We start from the raw sequence: 12,921 nt of genomic DNA, 5'->3' as shown, positions 1-12,921 counted from the left end.
TCATAAAGACAGCCTCGCCTTGGTATGACATGGCCCTCTTTTGGGGATGATGATGTTAATGATGTTGAAGAAGAATAAAAATCGTTTTGTAAGAAGTGTGGTGTCTCTGGTCCAATATTTGCAGTTTGAGGGGGTGGTTGTGATATGAATGAAGGAAGGAATACACCGTATTGATCTCCAGATGGGAAACATTTAAAAAGGCATTTGTCAATAACAGCATACGGCATTCATTATCATTATTATCTCTCGCTTTTCTATTGGTAACCTCCATTCCTAACACTACATTGCCTTACAAAGAATGGACCATTAATTAATCAAAGTAGGCGTGGACGGGGGCCCCCCGTTGATGTTGTTTAAATTTTAGGTCCATTTTAAGCTGTGTGTCGGCCCAGTGATGACCTCCCCCCCCCCCACAGCGCAGGCTGTGGCTGACAGGTACAGCGTAGTGTAGGCCACACTAAATCCACCTCCCGCCAAGGCCGTCTTACAGGGCTGTAAGCTCCTTACCTCAGGGGCCTGAGCCTGTGAGCCCTGCCCCAGCCTCCCCTCTCTCTTTCAGGTTTCCAGGAAGTCGAACACTGGTATTTAAGTCTGGCTGGAGACCATCCGGTTGCAAAGTTCCACAAACTTCAAGGAGGATTGGAGCTAATGATATTCAAACGGGGGTGTTAGCCTTTTCATAACAGTCTACTGTCGCTATTTGCTAATCGAAGCACAGAATCATTAGCAGTTGTAGCCCGCGGTGAGAGCATAAAAAGTTATACCACATCTCAGCGCCAGCGCCAAGCGTTTGATCCTCAGAGAGAGGGATGAGAGAGGAGAATAAGGTGAAACAAGCCTTCGCCCTCCGCTCTGTTTCCAGACAGGGATTGATCTGTCTTGACAACGTTTGTCTTCGGTGTCGTTAGCAGCTCTGACTTGGCCTTTCACTGTCTGTAAGGTCATTGATTTTCCCAGGGCTTGTTTAGCAGCAAGCTCAAAACAATTTCCCTTCAACAAACATCATATTATTGATTGTACTCAATATCAACACCCTCAGTTGTCTCTGAGATTAAAAGACAGACAGAGAGAGAGAGACAGAGATCTCCCCTCCCCTCCCCCCAGCCCTCTTTGTAATTTGGTCACTCAGAGGACATTTTTCAGACGTTTTTCCGAGGGAGACAACCATCCCTATTCTTCAGAGTTTTCCGTTCACCTGATCTGGCCGTTCCTGTCGCTGTGGCTCTAATGAGTGTGTGAGTGCGCTGAAGGAAGCTGTTCTGTGTTCTGCGTCCTTGATCAAAGCCTCACCCCACCGGGACCCTTTCCAGAGGGGGCCCCGCCCAACTGTGTCCTGGGAGTCAACTAACAACGACCCTATTGTGTACGGAGGGTCGGGTGTGGGTCCACCTGGACGCTCCTCCATCAATCACAACCCTCCTGACTGCCTCTGCACCAATCACAGTGCTCCTGGCGGGCGGGATGTGCCCTGGGCCCGTGTGTATCGTGTGTCTCTGTTCTCCTGGGGGAAGGAGGGGTCGTAGGTCATGGAGGAGGATACTGAACACCTGTGTTGGGGGTCGGCTAGGAGGAAAGCCCAGCTTTTCGTCAGTTCCCCCCAGCAGACAGTAGCAGACTGGCCATCTGGAGCACTTGGAGAATTCCTGGTGGGCTGGTGGATCTGTGGCCTGCGGGGCCGGTGAGCAACGTGATCTGTGGACTACGGGGCTGGTATATGCCCCTCTCCCCCCCCCCACACACACACACACTAACACACACACCTTTATCCCACTAAGAACGCTTGCACTGGGATAGCATAGACCCAAGAGGAGTATAGCCTACTACTTGTTCTCATATCATTTCCATATGAATATTTTGTAGCAATTATTCAGACCATACTTCAGAGATCAATTAGCTCAAGGCAGTAGGATCCAACATTTTGTATTATTTACATATGTATCTATTACGCATCCTTTTCCTGGCTCAGTGAACTGTTTTGACAGTATGTAAAACATCTGTTGCGGAAACAAGTCGGCACAAGGCTGAATAAGTGGCGGTCTCAAACCACATCAGTCAAACTGAATAATAGCCTATAACCTCTTAAGCCTCTTACGCTCATAATTGGGCCCTTAAATTCTGCTTTAATTTGAGTATTAATTTCATTACTGATTACTTTATCTCCTTGTCATGTGTAGTATGTTATTCTGAACTATGATCTGATCATATCCACACAAAACGTCAAGGTGTTACCTATCAAATGGCATCCTGTTTTTGCATCTGATCATCATATTTCTAATGTTATCCGCGGTTTTGTTTGGGTCTGATTTTTAGGTGGAAATTAGTCAAAATAGGGCATTCAGCATAAGAGGATAAGTGATAAATTCCCCTCCTCTCGCAAATTGGAGGCCACAGCAGAAAATAGCACACAAGGTAGGCCTAACTGTGGGATATTCATTTTTCACGTTGTTATGAAATATTATTCTCCAAGTTCATCCTCGTTCACCCGACAGGAGGAGCGCTTCCCATTGGACCAACCGTTTCCCGGGGCTCCCGCAGCAAAGTGGAGCGGTAGCGCGCGCTTTACGCAGGCACGCTCTCTCACGCGCCAGCGCGGCCGACCGTTCCCGCGCCTCTCGCTCGCACGGATGCTCGAGCCAACTCGACAGTCGCTCTCTTCTTCTCGGTCACGGAGGAACGGAACAAAACGAGGACCGACCGGAGGAGAGAACAAGCACCCGGTTTGCGTCCATCTGTGGAGAGCCACTCACTGACCGTGGGAACGATGATTATCACGAATCTTTCCCCGGACAGCAGGACTTAAAAACCTGCAGTCCAACCGTTTTGGCACTGCTCACTTCGCCCCCTTTCCCCCTTGTATTTCCACTCTTAGTAGAGACACGGATCCAACGATATTTTATAGTATCTCCCTCGTAGTTTATCTTTCCCTTGTATCTTTTTTATCCCCGTACGTTAGTTAGGACAAACGGTTTTATAGCCAATATGTGGAAAACCGGTGTCCTTCTCCTCTTTTGGGGACTGTCGGCCAGCGAACTCCAACAAGAGGAGCAAGCAACGGAGACCCGAAATCAACCGCCGTCGGGAAAGTTGGATTTTGGGTATGTCCCCTCCGGAGTTTACGAGACGATGGCGTATTACGAACCGGGAGTAATCGGGATACTGTTCCACATGGTTCACGCTTTCCTATACGTGGTGCAGCCCAACCCGTTTCCCCAAGGTAAGCCATCGTTAGGGCAATTTTGTTATGATGTCCCATAAGATTGAATGTAAAAAACACTGGCCGGTAATAACAACAATTTGACTACTAGTCGACTCCTACTGTAGGCTGTCCACGGAACTACTTCGACCTCCATAAACCCCACCACCGCGCTGTCAAGTGTCATTTGCACAATAGCAGCATGACACAGGCGTGCAGATATTTTTAAATTATGTTTTTAGGAAGGATGCCATGAAAACACTTGACCTTTTATACAGACCGCTGTGAATATGTTACTTCATTTATGCAAAACATTTCCCCACCACATTCAGTCAGTGCGTAAAACTCTTGTTTAGTAGTTGCATCGTGTTTGTAGGCCTAATTCCTTTGCGTGAAATTCATTCATGCGTGTGTTGATCTGAGTCCAAAGCTGACAGGGCGTTTGAAGGCAGTATTTCCCCTGCGGTGTACTACTGCTTGTGTTTGTCAGAGTAATTACAATTAAGACTCGACCCCTGCTGTCTTTATCATGAGGTCACTGATAACTAAACAGTCTGGGCACCCGGTGCATCAGAAAACGCTGTGTGCCATCGGGATGAAATAGACTGGCCATTGAATGGGGCTGGTTTTCCATTTAATGCAATTTAGACCAAGATACATTTCACACACACACACACACACACACACACATAAAGTGGTATCTACATTGGGAGGTGTGTGGACACTGAGGTGAGGGGCAGGCTGGTTGCTAGACCCGGCTGTGATCGATTGGCCACTCCGCAGATTAGGATTGGCTCTGTGAGTCACCTTCTTAATTGGGTAATCCCATAATCTGGAATGCCATATGTTGCTGCGCTTTTATTTTCCAGCTTGTCAGACCTGCTTGTCATACAAAGGGCTCAAACTCCATTACACAATAGATGTTTATTGGTTATTAATAAACTTGTGGGTCAAATAAATACAGATATGTGTAAACAAATGTACAACAAGTACAACTATTGGGAGATTACAGTTTGTTAAATGGTACAGTTACAGCAGTCACTCTGGACAGTGCCATTTTTGTCTTCCTTTGCATGCTGAATTGAGCACCCAAATTGCATGACCACCAATTACAGAATGTTCATGTCCAATTAGTCATATTTAGACATCATTAATACATTTGTTTTGGATCCCTTTGGCCATACATTGTTTAATTCTCCAAACTGATGTAGATGGATGATCAGCTGCAGCTACGACTAAATTATTAATTGGGACAATAAATTGCGTGCGGGGAGATTATAATCCGACGTCATAATCCAGAGAGACAGGCTGTTTTGAGAGAGAAACCCCACAGGGACGTTCACATAGAGAGAGGCTGTGTACCAGGCCCTAATGTTCCCAACACACTAGTGGAGCGTTTTTGAGCGGGTCTTGAACCCGCAACCCTGCTGTGGTTCTGGGGGGAGGAACCTGTTCCATGTTTTGGCCTCTTGGCAGAGGAACTCATTCTAGGAGGCTGTACTATACTCCCATCCTAACCTCCCCACACACACACCCATTGGTTGACTGATGCTCTGGCATGGGTTTAAAGCAGTGGAGGCTGGTGGAGGTAGAAATCGGAGGACGGGAGCATGGAACGGAATGAGGAATGGTACCATAGCATTACAATGAGCCCGTCCTCCGATTTCTACCTCCGCCAGCCTCCACTGGGGTAAAGTGGTAGGTATGAGGAGAATGTTGTGTTGTGAACCACACTTACAGTAACACAATAGGCTATGAATTACACTATCATTTACATATCACATATTCACTGTTTAAATCATCACATACCACATATTCACTGATTAAATCATCACAGACTATTGTCACCATTGCCACTGCAGCAGAAGGTAGATTCCTTGATATCCATAATTTCATAATTTCATTCTTATTGACTACATATGGTTGTCGAAATGCAAGAAATGCGCAATTATTCTCGAGCATATTCATGGTGTTCCGTCTGACTAGGAGCTTGATGGAGATTCCATTAGCACCTAGCAACAGATCCATCACTCCCTCCCACTCTCTCTCTCACACACACACACACACATCTTCACACGCACACACACACACACACACACACACACACACACACACACACACAATCTGACATTATGCTCATACATATGTCTCTCTCTTTCTCTGTCTGTCTGTCTCTCTCTCTCTCTCTCTCTCTCTCTCTCTCTCTCTCTCTCTCTCTCTCTCTCTCTCTCACACACACACTCACACACATCCTCACACACACACACACACACACACACAATCTGACGTTAATACTCATACATATGTCTCTCTCTTTCTCTGTCTGTCTGTCTCTCTCTCTCTCTCTCTCTCATACACACACACAAACATATTTACTTCACCCACATCTCCCTGAAAGTATTACACAGCAAGCATCTCATCCATGTCCATTTGATCCATATGCTCTCACTCCGTTTTAAACGTCTCTTATAAGACGGTGACAGCTCTCCAGCTGAGAGCCGTGTGTGAAGAGCCTCTACTGTACTTATGCCACTTTTCAGAGGTACCATTTCCAGTCTAATGGACGCGAGGAGACCGCAGGCCCGGGGATTATGCTAACCACAGGAATACAGATCCCTGTTGAATATGCCCTGTGACAAATAGAAGGCTTTCTCATTAGCCTCACAATTCGCCACGTCTATTTGCCATCCTCCTCCTCCTCCTCCTCTCTCTCTCTCTCTCTGTGTCTTCGTCTGTGGAACCGTGACAGGTGTAATATTGATTCTGAGGTGGACATTAGTTGGACAAGGAACAGTTGCCAGGGAAACGCAGCCGGCAGGCATCATAGTGGATGTATTTGGAATCCCCCCCATCGCCCCCTCATTGGGGAGGCTGGTGGAGGTAGAAATCGGAGGCCGGGCTCATTGTAATGCATGGAATGGATCTGGGATGAGGAATGGTATCAGCCTGTCACTGAACCCTGTTAACCCTCATGGAACCCTGAAGGCCTACACTCTAATCTAGAGTGCAGTCCCCAATATGTCTAAACTGTGTGTATGGGTGTGTTTCTGTGGTGTGTGTTCGAGCTGTATGTGTGTGTGTGTGTGTCTAAACTGTGTGTATGGAGGTGTGTGTATGGATGTGTTTCTGTGGTGTGTGTCTGAGCTGTGTGTCTGAGCTGTGTGTGTGTGTATGGATGTGTTTCTGTGGTGTGTGTCTGAGCTGTGTGTGTGTGTGTGTGTGTGCGTATGTGTGTGTGTGTATGTGTGTGTGTGTGTGTGTGTGTGTGTGTTTCTGTGGTGTGTGTTTCTGTGGTGTGTGTTTGAGCTGTGTGTGTGTGTGTGTGTGTGTGTGTGTATGGGAGTGTTTCTGTGGTGTGTGTCTGAGCTGTCATACACGGTCACGTCACGGTGGTGACTGTGACGCCCGTAGCCTGGTGATGGCTGTAGGACACCCTCGGCCGGAGTCTTCCAGGCCCAGCAGAATGCCAGCTGAAGGCCCCGGGCCCACCACCACTCCGTCACGTAGCTAACTAGGCCTGGGCACTTCTGGTGCTCAGAACTGACTCATTTTACTTCATGTGTATGTTTATAATGTTTATAATGCTTTCCATCAGGTTTAAATATGTACTGTATTGTGACTCAGTAGGAAATATGAAAAATAAGTGTTTGGAATATGACTGAAAAGTACTTTTAAGTGGGCAGGTGAATACATCTGTTGCTCAGAACTGACTCATTTTACTTCATGCGTGTCTTTATAATGCTTTCCATCAGGTTTAAATACACTCACTGAGCACTTTATTAGGAACACTATGTTAATACTGGGTAGGGCCTCCCTTTGCTCTCAAAACAGCCTCAATTCTTTGTGAGATTGATTCCACAAGATGTTGGAAATATTCCTTTGAGATTCTGGTCCATGATGACATGATTGCATCACACAATTCCTGCAGATTTTTCAGGTGCACTTTCAAGCTGTGAATCTCCCGTTCTACCACATCCCAAAGGTGTCCCACAGATCCGGTGACTGGGAAGGCCACTGAAGAACACTGAACTCATTGTCATGTTCATGAAACCAGTTTGAGACGACTTTTGCTTTGTGACATGGTGCATTATCATGCTGGAAGTAGCCATTAGAAGATGGGTAAATTGTGGCCATGAAGGGACGCACATGGTCAGCAACAATACACAAATAGGCTGTGGCATTCCAGCGATGATTGATTGGTATTAACGGGCCTAAAGTGTGCCAAGAAAACATTCCCCACACCATTACACCACCTCCACCATGGGAAGGTGTACAGGTGTTCCTAATAAAGTGTTCGGTGAGTGTATGTATGGACTGTATAGACTCAGCATAGGCTTACCTTTGATGTCTCTGTGAAATATGAAAAATAAGTCTTTGAAATATGGCTGAAAAATACTTTTAAGTGGGTAGGTGAATACATCATATATGCGGAACTGCATATTATGTAATTTGAGCTCAAATTGGTATGTGGCACTGAGTCTGTAATTCTCTGTTATTCAGACACTGTCATTATGCACTATTACACTTTGGGATGGGCTGTCAGATCCATAACCACCCTATTGTGTCAACCCAGGTGTGATTATGTGTGCACACGCACGCACGCACGCACACACACACACACACACACACACACACACACACACACACACACACACACACACACACACACTGATATACTGCCAGACCACTGACAACCATACAACAACAACATTAATTTTCACACACACACACACACACACACCCACGCACACACACACAAACACACACACAATGGATAGGACAGGTGCTTGGAGTTGTTTGTTTCTTCTGAGATGATCTCGAGAGCTCATAAAGATGATTAGTCCGGAAGAGAGGGAGGGAGGGAGGGAGGAAGAGAGAGACAGAGAGAGACAGAAAGAGAAAGTGAGAGAGAGAGAGAGAGAGAGAGAAAGAAAGTTGGTTTGTGAGACACATTTAATAGCAACTGGACCATAAACCACTGTTACGGGTGCTGTGGGTAAAGAACACGCGGAGCCTCCTAAACACTAGCCCATTAAATCGATTATTATTTTATGGAGCTGTTAGCATTCATTTTGCCTTTATGAGCTCCTTGCTTTATGTGTTTATGCAGAGACATCATGTCTGTAATGGGAGCATCAAACATTCATTGATTCTATGAGACATGCCGTCATATTATGCCAGCAAGAGCAGCCATGTTGGAATGGTAGCCAGCAGACGGAAACACAAACTCAGCCTCTGCCTTCAGTTTTTTGTTTTCAACGAATGGGCCAGGTTTAAATTGAATTTGTTAACCATTGTTTGGTACCCACCAAAGCGGCTGGTAATATTGACAGATTTACAAGCCAATGGCAACCTTTACCAGCCAATGACAACATTTACCAGCGTTTGGCTGGTGCCTGGTGTTCATTTTTTGCCCTGGTGTTACACAGTGTCATAGACGTGAGTGACAATCATAGCGGCTGTCATTTTCTCTCAGTGCACCTTTTCTTGAAACGATTACAATTTCCACTGCACTGTCTTGATAAAACCTGCATCAATACAACCTCTGTATTCAAGCGTACCTGCCTCCGTTTGATTTGCATATGGCGTATGAAACCGGGAACATCAAGTCTCTTCTGCAGCTCAACGTTCAGAGGAAACAACACTCTCTTCAAGACCACAGGTGCAGATGGAGTTAAACCGCCTCCTCACTCTTCAGCAAGTGAGATGAAAACCAAATCCACCTCTTGTTGAAGACACAATTGGTTTGTTGACGAGATACACCTCTGTGCTTCTCAAAGCCGTGTGACAGCAGAGGCAGAGGTGTTCTCTACAGCGGTTCACTAACAAACACAGTCAAACACTCTACTCTCGTTCCCCCACTGTAAGCCAGCACTGGAGAATCCCAGATTAACTCTGTCATTTGGGCTGACGAAACCCCCTTTTGTGGCGGTCGCATTTGCATTTAAACTCCCTACTTCCTCCCAACACATGCACATACACGCACACACGCACGCACACGCAGACACACACTCTCACACACACACGCACACACAAACACGCGAACCCAGACACACACTCTCTCACACGCACGCACACACACACACACTCTCACACACGCACAAACACACGCACGCACGCACATACACACACACACAGACACACACGCACAAACACACCCCTCTTCCTCTCTTTGCGTAGTGCTTCGTGTCATTGTGGTATTAGAGAATACAGGAAGACGGGTCCCCCGCTGGTTTCCATTCCCCCCGAGGGAAAGCAGCCAAAATCGCTGCTTCTTCAATGAAATGCATAGTTTTTAAAAGGAGAGAAGGGAAACTAGCTACTTTCTTTCATAGAGCTTCTGGGTTTGGATTTCGCCCCAGTAAACAGACAAAGAGCTGAACTCAGGGAGCGACGAGAGACTCCTAATTGCCCCCTCGGAATATGTTACGCAACACTTGCCTCTCTGTGAGGTGGCGTGAATGACCGTTCAGTGTTTCTGGTGCCACCAAATCTGCATGTTGAGTTGAGGTATGCTCTGTAAAAGGAGGTGTGTGTGTGTGTGTGATGTGGTGCAAGTTGATTAAACGACTGGATGAAAAGGTATATCCTGAAACCCCTTATCCAGGAGGGCGAGCGCTGTGTGTCATTAGCCGGGCTTGCCTTATCAAATGCAGCTGTGTCAGCGGAGCGGGGAAGGGAAACAGAAGATAAGAGATATGGCATTAAGATAGCTGAACCTGAGAGAGGTTGGAGAGGGTTTCCAGGTAATGCAATAATGCCACCATAATGCCACCATCCGCATCGCGTCATATCTGCCAAAGAGCTGAGAGAGGGGGAGGGGGGGGGGGGGGGGGGGTTGTTGGGGGGGGGGGGGTTGGTAGAAAGAAATTCCCCAGAGAGAAAGTGACTGACTTAAGAGAAGAGAGAGACCAGCGAGATCCAAAGAGGAAGAAACTCAAAGGAAAAGCAAGATAGGGAGAGATGGATAGAGGCATGCAGAAAGAATGGGTGAACGGAGGAAATAGATCTAAAGAAAGACGTAGAAAACAACAAAAGTTGTGTGTGTGTGTGTGTGTGTGTGTGTGTGAGAGAGACGCATGCAGAAAGAATGGGTGAAAGGAAGAGTAAGAAATAGATCCAAAGGAGCATGTAGAAAAAAGAGAGAGAAAACAACACAAGTGTGTGTGTGTGTGTGTGTGTGTGTGTGTGTGTGTGTGTGTGTGTGTGTGTGCCCACACGTGCATGCATGTGTGTGTGTGTGTGCATGTGCGTGTGTGTGTGCACCGCCACATCACGGAGAGAAAACAGTTGAAGCCGCGTCTCTTTCCGGCATGTAATATATGGGTCAGGCCTGGTTAGTGGAGTGGGCCAGGCAGGGCGAGGCAGAGCGGAGCCGCTGTCCTGGTGAATGGGTGACAAGTCATGCATCCTCCTGCCCTTTAGTGCCGCTTCATCGGCAGGCTCAGCTGTGGCCGCCGGGGGCCGGGGACTGGGGGCCGGGGGCTGGGGGCCGGGAGCCGGGGCCTGGCGCTGGGGAAGGGGAGAGAGATGTAACTGCAGATGTGTGCTACACCTGTTCAGTACAGGGTGAACCTGGCAAGGTCAACCAAGGCAATGATGACTACTACTACGACTACTACTACTACCCCTCTGCACTGCCTCCCCGACTCTACTCCCATGCTATCAGTGTTAGCTGTCACCAACCTGCCAGAGCGAAGACAGGGGATGACTACCCTGCTCATGTTGACTCCCCATTGACTCCCCGCTAGCATCAGATATGCTACAACCTGCCAGAGCCCAGGCAGGGATGACTCCTCCACTCCCACCGCCTCTCTCTCCTTCCCTGACATCAGCGTCAGATGTCAGCAACCTGCCAAAGCTGACGTGATGGTAGAGATGACTACTCTACCCACGTTGACTCATACTGCCTATTGTTCCCCATCCATGGGGCGTTACTACAACCTGCCAAAAGCAGAGATGCATGACTACTGGCTCCTGTTCTCTAGTATTTCGCTAGTATTCCCAAGTATTGGCTAATATTGGCTAGTATTGGCTAATATTGGCTAGTATTGCTAATATTGGCTAGTATTGGCTAATATTGGCTAGTATTGCTAATATTGGCTAGTATTGGCTAGTATTGGTTAGTGTTCGCTAGTATTCGCTAGTATTCGCCCTGGCATTAGCTGTATGCCACATACATGCTGAGATTCCTACTCCTCAGTATTCTCCAGGGGATTAGCTTCAGATATGCCACACCCTGCCAAAGCCAGATTCAAGATTTTCACGATTCTTTATTCAAGACTCAAGATTCTTTATTTGTCACGTGCATACAAGTATACAGTGAAATTGCAAAAGTGACAGTGCCACAGAGTAGTGCAACAATAAGTTTTAAAATAGAATAAAATAAAATAAAATAGAAGTACTAAAAAATATAAACAGTATGAACAGTATAAACAGTATAAACAGTATAAACAGTATAAGCAGTATAAGTCAGAGATAACTACTCTACCCATATTCCCCTGGTATCCTCAATGGCATTATCTTCATCATCATCCTCATCTTCTTTTTCATCGTCATCATCATCATCCCCATGGTTTTTCAGACGGTCCTTGTATCCTGTACCATCTCTCTACATTTGACCAGGGGAGGCTGGTGGAGGTAGAAATCGGAGGGCGGATTCCTCATTCCATTCTATGCATTACCATGAGCCCGTACTTCTGGTTCCCCTGTGTGACAGACACAGACAGTCCCCCCATATATGTATCCCAGTCTACTGTCAGTGTCACCTCCTCAAGACCGGGACTGGTGTCAAGTACAGTATGTCAGCTATCAAAACGCTCATTGGTTCAGGACCCAGCAGAACAAGCCTTAGTGGAATCTTCAATTAATCACACAGACAGGACATGGCCTCCCTCAAGGTTAGGGTGAAGTGCACTAGCGTGATTTATTGATGAACTGCCAGGAAGACAATTCTCTTGTGTTTAATCATTCATTACAAACACATTTAACAAACCAAACGGAAAACAATCTTATTCCGTTGTCCCATGCCGGCCCTTCCAGACCTGTGAAGCACGTAGCACGTGATGAAGAGTGGAGGCTGGTGGAGGTGGATATCGGAGGACAGACTCATTGTAATGCATGGAACGGAATGAGGAATGGTATCAAACACGTGTGCCCGTCCTCCGATTTTTACACGTGTGTTTGATACCATTCCTCATTCCGTTCCATGCATTACAATGAGCCTGTCCTCCGATTCCTCCCTCAACCAGCCTCCCCTGGTGTCTTTATCTCTCTTTCTGGTCAACAGGCTCCGCCCTCCTGTAGCCGGATCTGCCCTGTCCGTCATTGTTGCCATGGCGGCCTGGGGTTAGCCCCCGTAAGCTGGCGTTAATCAGGGATTGTGTCTAGGGACAGTAGGTACCTGTCCCAGTGTATGTGTGTGTGTGTGGGGGGGGTGGGCTGTAAGCAGTTAGTCAGGTTAGGAAACGAAATGGCCCAGTGCGTGTGTGTGTGGGGGGGGGGGGGTTGTAAGCAGGGAACTACCTGCCTCAGTGTGTGTGAGGGTGGGGGGGGGGGGTTAGGGTTAGCTAGCGCTACCTGGATGGCTAGTCAAGGGAGGAGACTGACCGAGACAGACTCACTTAATAACCCCCGATATGTTAGCCAATTAGCAGTGTGGCTAACAACCGGTGTCAATTAGCAGAGCTACCCAAAGCCTTTGGCTATGTTCCAATAGCCACCACTAG

General features: G+C 47.1%; 1 protein-coding gene across 1 annotated transcript in view; it reads left to right on the top strand.

Annotated features, from left to right (window-relative positions):
• Positions 1-2,979: 2,979 nt before the first annotated feature.
• The window catches only part of prom1a (prominin 1a), a gene marked incomplete at its 5' end in the record, with an annotated part of 63,405 nt that continues 53,463 nt past the window's right edge, over positions 2,980-12,921 (top strand). The window contains 1 exon segment of the mRNA XM_083686865.1: positions 2,980-3,214. Coding sequence (XP_083542991.1) covers positions 2,980-3,214 — 235 coding nt within the window.

Source organism: Argentina silus (genome assembly GCF_951799395.1).
Source record: "Argentina silus genome assembly, chromosome: 15".
Taxonomy (NCBI): domain Eukaryota; kingdom Metazoa; phylum Chordata; class Actinopteri; order Argentiniformes; family Argentinidae; genus Argentina; species Argentina silus.
Note: the sequence above shows the minus strand (reverse complement) of the source record. Positions and strands in the feature narration are given on the sequence as shown.